The 16,317-nt window shown below is 42.0% G+C and overlaps 1 protein-coding gene across 5 annotated transcripts in view; it reads right to left on the bottom strand.

The window, feature by feature from the left end:
• Positions 1-16,317, bottom strand: part of KANSL1L (KAT8 regulatory NSL complex subunit 1 like) — a 96,978-nt gene that overhangs the window by 35,903 nt on the left and 44,758 nt on the right. For all 5 annotated transcript variants that reach the window (XM_039494669.1, XM_039494672.1, XM_039494673.1 and 2 more), the window contains exon 6: positions 8,406-8,610. In XM_039494669.1, the coding sequence (XP_039350603.1) occupies positions 8,406-8,610 (205 nt within the window). The remainder of the gene's footprint in view (positions 1-8,405; positions 8,611-16,317) is intronic.

The raw sequence follows: 16,317 nt of genomic DNA, 5'->3' as shown, positions 1-16,317 counted from the left end.
ACAACAATTTTTCTCCCTCCTCCTTGTAACGACCTTTTATGTACTTGAAAACTGTTTTATATATAAATACACACACACACACACACACACACACACAGATAGTTTATAACTTGCCAATTTTGTCAAAGCAAACGAGGGGCAAACTCATAGTTAGAATTCAGGCGCTCTTGAGCTTCCAGACTAACAAACCAAACAGCAGAATCTCAGAGTTACGAACACCTCGGGAATGGAGGTTGTTCATAACTCTGAACAAAACATTATGGTTGTTCTTTTAAAAGTTTACACCTGAACACTGACGTAATACAACTTTGAAACTTTACTATGCAGGAAAAAAATGCTGTTTTAGCAAACTTAATTTAAATGAAACAAGCACAGAAACAGTTCGCTTACCCTTGTCAATTTTTTTTAAAAACTTTCCTTTTTTTCCCCCCTTAGTTTACATTTAATAAAGTACTATACTATACAGGGTTTTGTTTGTTTGTTTGTTTTGTGGGGTTTTTTTTTTGTTTCTGTTGCTGCGCTGCCTGATTGTGTACTTCCAGTTCCAAATGAGGTGTCTGGTTGACCGGTCAGTTCATAACTCTGAGGTTCTACTGTACTTCCTGTGTCTCTGAAGTACTAAAACATACTAGCCTGGATCCTACAGTTCAATAATTATTCAAAAATCATCTTGATGAACTGCATAAATGCATTACAATCATAGCTTCTATTTTGAAAGATGGTTTGTTAAAAGTGGCTTATGTACTGACTCTTGAGGTCAAGAAATGGCCTAATTTTCTAATACTGTAAGATCTTTTGAACAATGAAATAAAAATAGAATGAATATTCTTCCAGAGACAAACCCTATCTTGCTCCAGTGTCTAACAGATGCTCAGAAAACTGTTATTTGTTAGGGTGTGGAATCAGAGAAGAGTCTTCAAGAGAGTCCCTTTAGGAATCAAGAGAAAAACATACTGCAGAGAAGAGAGACCATTCTTCTCACCTACAGGTCAGTAGTGATACTCAGTAAAGCTGAACAGGCAAAGCCTGGCCCAAAGGGATGAACAGGCTTCTGAGGCTATTAGTAGTCAGCAAATGATTATAATAGAGCCAGATGACCCATGTCCTATTATATTTGTTATCCCTTCTCACCCAACCTCCAATAGCCTCACCCATCTGTTATGCCTCATCTTTCAAATTGTACAGATTTTTGTGGCAGGGACTGTCATTTACTATGTTTGCACGGTACCTACCTAGCACAAAGGGACCCTACCAAGCTGTGTCATTTATAGTGCCACCACAATATAAATGTTAAATAACAAATGATAACAGAGCCAAGCAGAGGAGGCGTATACAAAAGGAGCTATTTTCTGCAAAAATGAAATTGGCAAAACAGAGGCCAGTGTAGAGACACTGAGTTAGAATAAGCCCAAAGAGATTCTGGGACACAAGAATCTGAGAACGATGATGAGTATTCGATAGCTCTGTAAATCTACAGTGCACGACACAGAACACAACACACATGAGCCTTCTCCCAAAGGCCTTACAATCCAACTGACAAATGGGACAAGAGATCAGGAACAAGATGGTATGAACTTTAGGAATGCAGAGATTAACTAAAAATAGCTCCCCAAAAGACGTGGAGGGATGTGAAGGGCAAGAGGCAGCATTTGACAAAAGAGAAACTGAAAGCTATTCCAAGCCTATGGAGAGATGAAGGGGTGTATAAAATTGCCTATGACCACAAAATAAAGCAACCCAGCTCAAACTATTATATCAGAGTTACTTGATCCCCTCAATTTAGGAAGTCAGATATAGTGGATGCTATTAAGCAGCAATCCCGATATTAACAACTTTGCTTCACAGCAACGTTTTGCTAGGAACCAATCCTGTCCCACTGACTTTAATGTTAATTGGATTCGGCTACTGGCAAAAGACATGCCACTTATCAACATTTTGGAAGATAGGCCCCAGCCACACGCAGGTTTGCAGAGCTGCAGCCCAGAAGGAAGCACTGCCTTCCTTGGCTGCAGCCCCGCAAACCTGCCTGCAGCCAGTGCTCAGTACATCCTAGTGCTTCCTTCTATCTACCGCCCCACAAACCTGCATGTGGCCTGGGACCTGCTGCCCACACAGATGGGTGTGGTACCCACATCCCTGCCCAACAGGGGAGCTTCTGTCCAAGTCCCAGTGCTCTGGTCTGGAAGATGAGGTTGGAAGGGGAGGCTACGGGCAGAGCAGCAACAAGGAGGGGGCTGCAGCCTGGATGCTGGGGGCTTCCCATGAGGAGCGAGGTACTGTGGGCCCACGGAGCCGCACAGTGCTTCTCCCTGCGTGCTTCAGGCTACGCCCTGCCCTGACACCAGGGACCCGGGTTCGGTGCATCCCAGCATTTCCTTCCCTACTGTGCCCCACGGGAAGGTTTACGCTGGGATGTGCCAAGCACCAACTGCAGTGCTTTCTTCCCTGGCTCCAGCCCCACAAATATGCCTTTTGCTTATTGGATAAGCAATTGGATACTATCAGATAATAGTAACTTTTTTGCTGGGAACCAAGAGGTTGCTAACAAGTGGAATCTACTGTAATTAGTTATCTGAAAAGACAATCTCAAGTCTAGCTAGAAGGATACTTCAGACAATGTAGTCACCTTTAAATTGTCTCAGTCAAACTACTCCACTGCATTACCTCATCCACTACCATTCTGGGGCAATGGCATCCTGGAGAAGGTTATTAAAATTAGCCAGTAAAAAACTGGAAGAGGAAAATGGGAGGAAAAGCTTTTTTATTTCTCAGGAGGAAGACAGGCCAGTGGTTAGGGTGCTAGCTTGGGACCCAGGTTCGGTTTCCTGCACCTTCACAGACTTTTGTGATCTCTGGCAAATCACTTAATCTCTCTGTACCTCAGCCCCCCATCTGTAAAATGAGAGAGATAGTACTTCCCTACCTCACAGGGATGTTGTCAGGCTGAATACATTAAAGACTGTGAGGTGCTCAGATATCATGGTAACAGAAGCCATAAAGTACCCAAAATAAAGAGGATACGGTCATTTCTTGCTAGGGAGACCAGTATTATATTATTATGTTGAAATAAGAATCCATCATGAAACTTCATATATCCTTTTAAGGTGAAATCTATCTTTCTCTGTCCGAGATCAAGCGAATTTGCAGAGCTATCTATTGACAAACTGATATTTTGTCAGAGAATGCAACTAACTGTCAATATCAAGGGCCAGTGCCCATTTTGCAGCCTCATCCTTAGAAATTCTGCCTAATCTAACAATCAGCCTGGACTGATACTCTGTTCTTCTATTTCACGCTGAACAATCTCATCAATGGCCGGGTAACCAACCATAGCAACTAAGACGAAGAGAAAGTGACAGAAAGGCTGCTAGGCCACAGAAAGAATAAGATTTCTTGAAGGAAGTGATACACTGATGACAGCTCTTGATTCAAGGACTTGATATCTATTTAATTTAGGTTGTCAGAACATGTTTAAAATGCCCAGTCTGATTTTGTCACTTACTTCCTTGGCAAGATTTCTTTCCCCTCCTTTCCAACAGAGGCATTATGTGCCTAGCATTTTTTTTCTTTCTCCTTAATTTTTAACATTTTAAATAAATTTGACATTTGTGAAAGGCCCTAGATTGACAGCACAGGAGCACTACATCTTTTTTTCTCCACAACCGTCATAGCACACTCAGCTCCTTCAATTTGCCTCCACACTAAGTTAGAGAGAACTGCTCCAGACGCAAAAGTTCAGTGCAGTCTTCTGGGCACATGTACTCCTTGGTTCCTCTACTAAGATTTCCAGTTAGTGCAATAGTGATAATGACACCTGTCCCCTGGGACTTGGATCCTATGTCTGTATCCTATTATCAACTACTTGGGCTACCCAGATGCTAGGCACCTCCTTTGCAAAACACTAAGAGAACACCATCCAAGCAAAAGATTCAGAAATGAACAAATCATTTTTCCGTCTATAAAAGCCTACAGCTAAAATTTAAAATTAATCAAAAAACTGAACTTTGAAAAGGCAACTAGGAACTGAATCCAGAGATGCAGAAGTGGCCAGATTCCTTTGGGCTGCAGAAGTGACATAAAGGAACCTTAAAGCCATCTTAAATGAGTACATAATGATTCCTAGGAGGTGAGGGAAACCTTCAGTTGGTGAAAAGCCTGCACAGCCTGCTCTTGGCCCCTCCCTATAGACGTATAGGTAGGTATAAGTGGTTTCTTGCATAGGGGGTGGGTGGACTGCCGAAGCACATTGCATTCCATCAATCCTCACTAGCATAATGGTTCCTAGGGAGCCATTACAATCAGGTGCAAACTACAGTAGTCAATCTGGGCTTGTCCAGACTAAGATTTAAGGTGTTAGGTAAAGTGCTAAATAACATATTTGAATAATCCCAGTAGACAAGGCATACTGCCTTTAACACATAGTGAACTGGCTGAGTTAAAGCCAAGCAAGGGTGGCAGGGATGGGGGAGGAGGGTGGCAGAGGGTCTGTTACTCAACTGTCTTAGCATGTAGCACCTGTTGAAGTCTACGCTAGATCTATAGAAGATGGTAGCTAACTACTAACACCACACCTTCCAATCCTAGTTTGACAGACTAACATGCAACCAGGATCATCTTCATCCCCAGCCAGTCCCACAATCCAAGAAAGAGAAAAGGTGAGGTAGAGTCACAGTTGTCTTCCACCCCCTAGTGGCCCCATGCTCTGGTCCTGCGCAGCTGAAGCGTTAGGTCACTACTTCTCTGTTCACACTCACCTACTTGTATTACTGTTTTCTATGGGTTTTTCCCCTCTTTGGTCAGAACTGTAGTGACTTTGGGCCACATTTTCAAAGGTATTTAGGTACCTAAAGGTAAATCCCACTAGGCTCCTATCTTGGGATCATTAGGCTTAAACTCTAGATCAGGGGTCGGCAACCTTTCAGAAGTGGTGTGCCGTGTCTTCACTTATTCACTCCAATTTAAGGGTTTGTGTGCCAGTAATACATTTAAACCTTTTTAGAAGGTCTCTTTCTAGAAGTCTATAATATATAACTAAACTATTGTTGTATGTAAAGTAAATAAGGTTTCAAAATGTTTAGAAGTTTCATTTAAAATTAAATTAAAATGCAGAGCCTCCCAGACCGGTGGCCAGGACCCGGGCAATGTGAGTGCCACTGAAAAACGGCTCACGTGCCGCCTTCGGCACACGTGCCATAGCTTGCCTACCGCTGCTCTAGATATATGCAGAGGAAGGTCATTTGGTTTCATGGAGGATTTTGATATTTCAAAATTTAGTTTTGTTCCTATTTGGAAAAGCCCTCAGATCCCTGACTTCATGACAGTCCACCTGACGACTGCACCAGAGCCGCAGATCCTGGGAGTCCCAGCTGAGCGAGCTGCCTTAGAATGCTGGCTCCCAAGCTCAAAGTGCCCAATGGGCTGAAGGGGAGACAGGAGCCTGGAAGCAGTTCTGCAGCAGCCCACTAGGCAAGCTGCAGAGAAGCTGGGAACCTGGAAGCCCTTCTCAATGGCAGCATGCCAGCTGAACCACAGAGAAGCTGAGAGGCATGGAAGCTTACGAGCTAGAGCTCCCAGAGCTTCCAGACTCTCAGTTCCAAGCGATCCTCCAGGCGAGCTGCCAACTGCAGAAAGTCTGGAAAACCAGGCTGCAAAGAAGCTGAATGAGCAAGCTGGTAGGAAACCAGAAAGGTTTCTGAGAGAAACCTGCCTACTTTCCATCTGAGACTTTTGTTAAAATCAAGCCACCTCCGCGAAACATTTTTATTTCAATGAATCAGCATTCCCCTATGGAAAAATATTCTGTCAGAGACTCTCTCATCAGTTCTACTAAATACCTTTAGTATTTACAGCCAAGCTATACGATACAATCGCATTTGCTCCAACCCCTCAGACAGAGACAAACACCTACAAGATTTCTATCAAGCGTTCTTACAACTACAATACCCACCTGCTGACAGAGCCAGAAGAGTGCCCAGAAGTCACCTACTACAGGATAGGCCCAACAAAGAAAGTAACAGAACGCCACTAGCCGTCACCTTCAGCCCCCAACTAAAACCTCTCCAGCGCATCAAGGATCTACAACCTATCCTGAAGGATGATCCATCACTCTCACAGATCTTGGGAGGCAGGCCAGTCCTTGCTTACAGACAGCCCTCCAACCTGAAGCAAATACTCACCAGCAACCACAGACCGCACAACAAAAACACTAACCCAGGAACCTATCCTTGCAACAAATCCCGTTGCCAACTCTGTCCACATATCTATTCAGGGGACACCATCATAGGACCTAATTACATCAGCCACACTATCAGAGGCTCATTCACCTGCACATCTACCAATGTGATATATGCCACCATGTGCCAGCAATGTCTCTCTGCCATGTACATTGGCCAAACCGAACAGTCTCTACATAAAAGAATAAATGGACACAAATCAGACGTCAAGAATTATAACATTCAAAAACCAGTTGGAGAACACTTCAACCTCCCTGGTCACTCGATTACAGACCTAAAAGTTGCAACATTACAACAAAAGAACTTCAAAAACAGATTCCAATGAGAGACTGCTGAATTGGAATTCATTTGCAAAATGGACACCATTAAATTAGGCTTGAATAAAGACTGGGAGCGGATGGGTCATTACACAAAGTAAAACTATTTCCCCATGCTTACTTCCCCCGCTACTGTTCCTCACAACTTTTTGTCAACTGCTGCAAATGGACCATTTTGATTACCATTACAAAAAGTTTTTTTTCTTTCCTGCTGGTAATAGTTCACCTTAACTGATCACTCTCGTTACAGTGTGTATGGTAAAACCCATTGTTTCATGTTCTCTGTGTGAATATATATATCTATCTATCTATATCTTCCTACTGTATTTTCCACTGCATGCATCCGATGAAGTGGGCTGTAGCCCACGAAAGCTTATGCTCAAATAAATGTGTTAGTCTCTAAGGAGCCACAAGTACTCCTGTTCTTTTTGAGGATACAGACTAACATGGCTGCTACTCTGAAACTAAATACCTTTGTAAATCTGGCCCTTTTTGCTACAGAGAGGTGGAGATCTTTTTCTTAATCTAAGGAGAATACACTGTATAATAAACTTGAAATCTTGCTTCTTATTGGCAATGGCTTAATCACACTATCTGTGAATATCTGATCATATTCAGATTCAAAAAGTCTTACTTATCTATTCATATGGTAAAATCCTGGCTCGCTGATATTAAAGGGAATTTTGACATTGACTTCAATGAGGTCAAGATTTCACCCAGAGCGTTTATAATACTTTTCCCTAAGGGGCTGAGAGTACTGCCGTTATAACTTTCACATATTCATTGTATTTCCTATTTTCAGAGGCTCTCATAAAATTTGATTTGTGGGATTAAAGATGACATGCTACTGGAAGCAATTAAAAATCAAAACAAATTTCAAGTTAGTATAAACATATGTACACACAAAAAATTGGTGGGAGAGAAAAATTGTACCTTCCAAAATCCTACTTCACTAATGCCCTTCTCGCCTCTAATGCCAATCCAACTTTAGAATGGAAACGCTAACAGGCTGTGTTATTGTGATGCAAAAGCACCACTACAATACAATTTCTAAAAGGTACAGAAAGGTCGTGCAAAGCATCAAAATCCTTTGGGATTAATGCTGCTTTAATAACAACCTTACAACTAATTTGGAAAACAGCAGGTAATTCGGCCCTTTAGGAGCAAGTGGCAAACTCACTCAGTATTCATAACATTTGGAATCTCAGTGTATTCTTGGTATAGTGGAAATGGCTACAAACAGCATTTGTCTTACACAAGTAGCAGTCTAAAATAGATTTTTCCACATTAAGTATTTAATTCAATTCAGTTTCTTTGTAATGGACAAAATCTTAATTTAGAACAGACAGTTTTAAGGCACTACTAATGCTATGAAAAAGCGAGCAGAGCTGGCTGGGAATGGCAAAAACGGAAACAAGATTAAGATATAGCAGTTTAATTTCCCACACAATAATGCACTACCAGCTGTGTAAACTTTCTTTAGTTAAACAAATGCTCTAAGCAAACAGCTAGCAGATTTATGTTGTAGCTTGTTTCCTCAGCAGTAAAGTCTCTTTAAAAAAAAAAAATCATTAAATCACCCCACCCTCAACTGTAAAATGAATTTAAAGGTAACTGTAAAACAAATGCATTAATTTGATAAAGCAGGATTCTGAGCAATTTTTAAATTCGACTCCTTAACTGTGAACACGTGCTGACACAGCTAAACTCCTGTCACATGTACTGCATGCTGTCTGAATGTACTGAACAATCAAAACAGCAGCATGTAATATACCGTTACAGCAGACTGACACATACAGACACTGCCAGCTGGAATCTTTGCTTTTGTCTTCTAAAGGAGAGGAGACAGCTCTACCTGTTGATTCCAATAACATGTGCTGTTCATTCTGTATAGTTTCCTCTTCTGGAAACTCTGAAGTGGCCTTGTTCGGGCAGATGTGCTCATGATAGTTACAGATGGAGATCTCAGCCTTGCCCTGTCTTTTCTTCTTTTTTTGATGTGTTGATGATCAAGCAACTGGCTACTAGAAGAGGACATTTCCTCTCTGTTGTCTGAAGCTCTGAAATGCCATGAAAACACTGAAATCAGTCAAAAAGGTCAAGAATGCTCAATATATAAAGACAACCTCTCACAGCTAGTAGATTTACATACTCAAGAGTATTAGCTCCATAATTCTAGAGGCACCCACAATTAACACTTGTGTTTTAACACACTACTTCAAGAAATCACAACTGGTGGCATAAGAAGTTTGTCATTGGTTTATTAACATTATGAATTCCTTTTGTGACACTATAAAGAATTCTGTATTTATTTTGTTCACATTTTCTTTTCTATTCCCAGACAAAACCTATGCTAAAACTGAGTTAAGGGTGAGAGTACATAAAGTTCCTGGAATTATAATACTTGCTTTTAGAGTAACCACACCAACTCAGTTATGCATTTTACCCTTAAAGCTAAGAACTCTATACCTCCATTCATGACATTTCCCTATTTATCCACATTCCATTGAAGTAAATGGAATTACACTGGCATAAGTAACGGAAGGATCAGGCCTATTATCTTGTCTCAATGTAGCATGGCTACTTAAATTAATTTAAATTATTTGGCGAATGTAACTAAATAGAAAAAAAAATACTATAAACCAAGGTTCATTCAGATATCAGCCTAGTTTGACACATTTGTATCAAAATTATAAACTCTATTTTGTATTGTGTGTTCAACACATGTCTAATCTTGCCTCAGACAAGCCCAAGGAATTGCATTCTACACAGCAGCCCAGCCCAGGAAAGGTATTTGACATCTGACTGAAGGACTATGCTGAGAAGCTATCAGCAATCTGGAGCCACTGGATTTGATTGTGTCTCAACTGCTGCCTCCCACCCTCAAATGAATAATGTTTTTTCTACACAGCGGCATGAGCATGACTAGGGGAGGGAGGCTGCAGTCTTCCAGTAGAGCCAGGAGTTCTCAAACTTCACTGCACTGCAACCCCCCTTCTGGCAATGAAAATTACTACATGACCCAGGAGGGGGAACTGAAGTCTCAGCCCTGCTGCTCCAGGTAAGGGGGGCCAAACCTGAGTCCCGTCACCCAGGGCTGAAGCCTTGGGCTTGGGCTTCAGCCCCAGGCAGTGGGGCTTGGGCTTTGCCCTGTGACCTAGCAAGGCTAACGCCACCCCTGGTGACCCCATTAAAGCAGGGTCGCGACCAATTTTGGGGTCCCAACCCAGAGTTTGAGAACTGCTGCAGTAGAGCACATGGTAAGGAGACAGAAATGCTATTCTATTCTGAGGAGCATTTATAGGGGAGAGAGAGAGAGAGAGAGAGAGAGACACACACAGACACACACACACACAAAACAAGTGGGACTCCACCCAGTCTGAACACAGACAAACCCTGGACTCCCAAGTCCCTGAGGAGGCCAGATCAGACCAGGATAGGGTGTGCATTGCTTTTAATAATAGTCACTCTGGATAAGAAATTCCACTGCTAAACCTATATTCCTTGCTTTGTTACCAGGTACTGCCTGGGTTAAAATAGAAGCCCAGAGAGCCCTCAGCCTAGGAGCAGCATGTGTAAGTGGGAGGCTCTGAAGCACTGGTTTCAGGGGCTTGGGTAGCTGGACTGCAGAGTCCCATCCCCCAAGGAAAGGCCCAGGCACAAGATCTAAGCCTGGGAATGTGCCTTACAGACTGATAGAGCTAGAAAGAGTTATTAGACTCTGCCCAGACTCAGTTGGTTTTGAAGCACATGGGACCCAACAATTAAGTCCCCTCACAACAGGATAGCGTCAATTCAGAGAGGTACTGGGCCAAGTTGTAACACCTAACCTCTATCACATGTGGATTTCTCCAAGCGTAAACATCTCACTAAACTTGAATCACATGCACGCTGCTTATAAACCAACACTCATTAGCATGCAGTATTTTAAAAAGGAACAAAAACGATGCTGTGAGAAAGTAATAAAAAGCCCAAAATAGTACAAGCACCCATATACGACAGCAGATATGACTGAAAGCAGCTAAATTTGTGTTACTAAATTAGAGCTGGTTTGCCTCATCAGACCAATTTCAATGCAGTATAAGATCCACTTGGGTGTGAATGAATCAATAAGAGTGCATTTAACTTGTATAGTATCCTGCTTTATTTTGTTGCTGTAGCAACATCTGCCTGCAAAGTTAAAGGCTCACTACAGAAAGCATTCAAGTGCATGTTATTTTTACAACATCAAAGGCCACAAACAACAAAACACTGAATTGCCTGAGAAATGTCAGTAGATGAGATATTCACGCCCTGATTTCATAATAGGCAATCTGTCTGCACCAACTCCTGTTATATTTTATCATCTTGTTTGATAAAATCCACAAATCACAGATTGCTTATACAACTGTTAAGTGATAACAGGCAATAAAACAATAGAAATGAGCTCATTACAACACCAACAATCAATCTTTTCTGACAACTAGTTCTAAGCTGCAAAACGGGGCCCTACAAAATAGGACTGTCTGCCTACAAGACATTTCATTTTATATATATAAAATGATTGCAATATAAAAATGCATACTATATTACACATACATGACTTGGTATGGCATGAAGAGTATTTTTTGGCATGAGTCACAATGACCACTTTACTCATCAGTGATTAAGTCAATGGGTTAAGCAGACCATACCAAGTGCTAATAAAATCTTTATACCATCCAATGTATTCTGTACACCCTTTGCCACATATTAACAAAAAATTATAGAGTTATTTTAAACATTGATTTCTTTTTTAAAATGACTTTTTCCCTCCATCTGCAGTCACATTATTTTCACAAGCCCAAACACACACACTTGTGAAGACAAGCACTTCTTTTAAAGCCTATACAAATTTATTTAAAATAGTTTTTCTACACATAAAAAATGTCACTACTTTATACAGTCTGATCTCTCATGACATGACGAACATCCAGTTTCCTGGACAGAGGTGGCTGACTTCTGGGATCCTGCTTATCCCCTGTAGCCCATCTCTCTACCTCCTAGACTATTATATCCCCTACTACACACTATCCCATGTTCACTTCTATACCTCACCAACCCTTGAATTCTCCTTGCCCTGTGGACTCTTGCTCCTTCTCCATGTTCATGGTCACAAGCTCTTCTCTTCCATTCCTCCCCTTAACGTCTCCTCTTGATGTTCCCCGACTCCCATTCCCCATGCCATTTTAAAAGAGTGACATTTTCTAACATTGATAATCATCAGAGTTTAAAGGTTGAGCCGTATAGGAGTGTATATGGACAGACAAGCTGGGCATTAATGGGAGGAGCTACAGAGTCATACTACACAGCTGGGGAGCTGGGATGGGTGGCAGAGGCCCATGGTACCGAGCCTTCCTGCTAAGCCTGGTTGTCTGGTCCCAGAGCCTAAAGCAGCAGCCTTGTTCTATGGACCCCTCCCCATTTGTCCAAGTCCCAAACTCCACTCCACAGTGAAGGTCTTACACACTGAACTTTATTTTTAACAGTTTCTTTTATCTCTTTTATTGTTATTAATAGTATCATTAATAAAAACAGAACTAATTGTGGAAATGAGTAAGGAGTCGGAGGAGAGGTCCAAGAAACAGGGAAGATGGGCTGGGACTTAGGAACTGGGCAGCACACAGTCAATGACTCAGTAAGAAGCCCTGCTGCCAAGCCCAGCTCCCTGGTCCTTGCAAATTCTGCCTCCCTAATCCCAGCCGCCGCTGCTACCTCTGGTCCTGGGCTTCGGCCATGTGGCGGCAGGTTCCATCCCCTGGCCATGGGGGTTTGGGATCTAGCCTGGGGCTCCAGCCCCAGACTAACCACCGCCACTCTGCATCGCTCCTGACCCCCACTGCCTCTTCCAGCCCCGGACCGTGGCCATGCAGCAGCAGGCTCCATCCCCCAGCGGCAGGCTTATGCCCTGGCCCCGGCCCCCAGCTGCACAGCAGGGGACTCTGGTCCCAGGCTTACACCCCATTGCCCCCCCCAATCCCCCAGCCCCTCATCCCTTTCCCCCCATTGCCCCTGCTGCCTCCCTACCCACCTCCCCATCCAGGGCCTAATTTGTCCCCAGGCTTGCCCCAGCTGAGTAAGTCTGCTGTGAAAACATGATATTAAACATACATATATCACTTTTCACAGCAGCAGACTTACTAGCTAGCATATCTTAAAAAAAACAAAAAAAACCAACTGGATGTTAATTTGAACGGTTGCACTGCATAGTTCTGACTGATTGCCGTTAAACTCACTTGAATATTAGTAATTTTACCAGGTGTCCTGTATTCAGCATAGGGAAATATGGTCACCCTAAATAAAGAACAGAGACAACTGTACATTATGTTTATTGAGTCTTCAAAAAAACTCTCTATAAACAAATTAAAATGATTTGGACATGTCTACAGCAATATTTATTTCTTTTTTCTAAAGTTAATTAAATATTTTAGGAAAAATTGTCAGAGCAGCCACCAAAAAAATTGTTGTGAGAACCCATCTCCCCATATCCACTGAAGTAACACCTGCGGCTATGCTTTCTCACAAATTCTTGGTACAAGAAAATAAAGGTCTCAGCACCAGTAGTACTGTTCGGGGCTCCAATACACAGTCTGGTTTCCCTGACAAAGTCGCCCAGATGGACTCCCCAACCCAGGTTTGAGGCATCCATTCCTATAAACAGAAATTCAGATGGCTGTCAAAATGAGATGCTACAAGAGGATATTGGAAGTTAACCACCACCAGATGTGGAATTCTTGAATTTGCTGTGGCACTCTCAGCAGTGCTAGTAGATTGCCTTTTCCTATTCTGAAACTGATGCTTAGCCAGGACTTCAGAGCCCACATTCTCAGTAAGAGAAACAGACTCACATATGTGCAGGAGGCCATAAGCCCAGAAGACTCAAAAGGTTATTTTCATGCCTTTGTTGAAGCTATGTATTTTTGAATGTCTCTCTCCTGGTAGGAAAGCAGCCAACACGATAAAGTTGACAGCTGCTCCTACGAAAGTTAGTCTCTATGTCTTAGTGAAGGAAAAGTTCTATGCAAAATGAATTGGAAATTCTCCCAACAAGGAGAAGCGATTCTTGATTTAGTCCTAAATGGACTACAGGATCTGGTCCAAGAGGTTAATACAGCTGAACTGCTGTGTGTATTTTTATATATATCATGGCTAAACAGAGCATTTAACAAAAATCTGGAGGCTAGTTAAATTGAAATTAGAGAGAGAGAGAGAGTGTGTGTGTGTGTAAAAACAAAACCCTTGGAGGACCAAACAAATGCCACCATGGCTAAACAGAGTTTATCTATTTTTTTTTTTGAGAGACAAAAAGATATCTTTCAATTTTAAAAAGTCAAATCCTACTTAGAAAAATAGAAAAGAGCATAAATTCTGGGAAGTCAAGTGTAAACATATAAAAAGGCCAAAAAAGAATTAGACGAGCAGCTAGCAAAAGACAAAAAAATTAAAACAGCAAAAACAAATGTAAGAACATCAGAAGCATGAAGAATGCCAAACAATCCGTGCAGCCACTGGACGGTTGAGGTGCTAAAGGAGCATTCAGGGAAGAAAGGCCACTGTGGAGGAACTAAATGAATTCTTTTGCATTGGTCTTCACTGCAGAGGATGTGAGGGAGATTCCCACACCAGAGCCATTCTTTTTAGGTGACAAATACAGAGAACTGTCCCAGATTCAGGTGTAGCTAGAGAAGGTTTTGGAATTAAATTTAGCAGTAGTAAGTCACCAGGACCAGATGGTATTCACCCAAGAGTTCTGAAGGAACTCAAATATGAAATGGTAGAACTGGTATGTAACCTATCACTTAAATCAGCTGCTGTACCAGACAAACAACAGATGGCTAATGTGACACCAATTTTTAAAGAAGGCTCCAGAGGTGATCCTGGCAATTACTTCAGCGCCATTATGATTCCTTGAGATCAACAAACATGTGAATAAGGGTGCTCCAGTAGATATAATGTACGTGGACTTTCAAAAAGTCTTTGACAAGGTCCCTCGCTATAGGCTCTTAAGCAAAGTAAGGAGTCATGGGATAAGAAGGAAGGTCCTCTCATGGATCAGTAACTGGTTAAAAAGAGAGGAACAAAACAGTAGGAATAAATGCTCAGTTTTCACAATGGAGAGCGTTAAATAGCCGGGTCCTCCAAGAATCTGTATTGGGACCAATGCTGTTCAGCATATTTAATAAATAATCTGGAAAAAGGGGGGAAAACATTGTGGTGGCAAAGTTTGCAGACGATACAAAATTACTCAAGATAGTTAAGTCCAAAGCAGACTGCTACGAGTTACAAGGGATCTCACAGAACTGAGTGACTGGGCAACAAAATGGCAGATGAAATTCAATGTTAATAAGTGTAAAGTAATGCACGTTGGAAAACATAATCTCAACTATACATACAAAACAAAAGAGTCTATATTAGCTATTCTTCTTTGAGTGATGGTCCCTTTATGTATTCCAATCATGGGTGCGCATGTGCACCATGCTCTGGAAGATTTCTGCAGCAGTGTCCATTGACCTGCATGTGTGTAGTACGTCACGTCGTGCTCCAGGCAAGGTTATATGAGGACATGCAGGGTTGCGCCCCTTTGGTTCCCTCTTACCGCTGCATTGTTAGAGTCAGAATCCTTGTTCCTCCATGCTTATAGTTTGTCTACAAGAGTGTTCTCATCCGTTCCTGTACAGTTCACTATTTCTCTTTGTTTTTCTTGTATAGTTAGTTATTAGCGTTAGTGTAGTTAGTTCCCCCTCGGCCCACTTGGGGCCCACCCCAACTTCATTGGGCGACTATGCCCTTCGTTCCGGGGTTAAAAACGGCGCTTTGTGCCTTTGCTTGTACTACCACTCAAGAAAGAGATCTCAGCGTCACTATGGATAGCAGATGAAAACATCTGCTCAATTTGTAGCAACACCCAAAAAAACCTATGCTAGGCACCATTAGGAAAGGGATAGATAATAAGACAGCAATATCATAATGCCACTATATAAACCCACTGTACACCAACACCTTGAATACTGTGTGCAGTTCTGGTCACCTCATCTTAAAAAAGAATTAGAAAAAATACAGAGAAGGGGAACAAAAATGATTAGGGATATAGAACAGCTTCCATATGAAGAGAAATTAAAAAAGACTAGGACTATTCAGCTTGGAAAAGAGATGACTGAGGGGAGATATGACCGAGGTCTATAAAATCATGAATTGTGTGGAGAAAGTGTTACTTACCTCTTCCTATAACACAAGAACCAGGTGTCACCCAATGAAATTAACAGGCAGCAGGTTTAAAACAAAACATAAGGAAGTACTACTACACACAACACAAAGTCAGCCTGTGGAACTCATTGCCAGGGGATGCTGTGAAGGCCAAAAGTATAACTGGGTTAAAAAAAAGAATTAGATAAGTTAATGGAGAATAGCCAAGATGGTCAGAGATGCAACCCCATGCTCTGGGTGTCCTAAGTCTCTGTTCTGTTCAATCTCTCTGAAGTATCTGGCATTGACTACTGTCAGAAAACAGGATACTGGGCTAGGAGCACCATTGGTCTGATCCAGTATTGCTATTCTTATGTTTCTAGGAAGAAACTCACTGAGGAGACTGGGCCTTGACAAACAAGAGATTTGTGGTTATCCGTATCCCTGGGCACCTTAGATGGGCCACGATCACCATGAGGCATTTGATGAAGACTTGAGGACCACACTGAAGCACAAGGATTGTGTGCCTATCCAGAATCCAAGGTACTTCCTATGTTTAGCCCTGA

This window comes from Mauremys reevesii, linkage group 11, assembly GCF_016161935.1.
Source record: "Mauremys reevesii isolate NIE-2019 linkage group 11, ASM1616193v1, whole genome shotgun sequence".
In the NCBI taxonomy this organism is placed as follows: Eukaryota; Metazoa; Chordata; order Testudines; family Geoemydidae; genus Mauremys; species Mauremys reevesii.
Note: the sequence above shows the minus strand (reverse complement) of the source record. Positions and strands in the feature narration are given on the sequence as shown.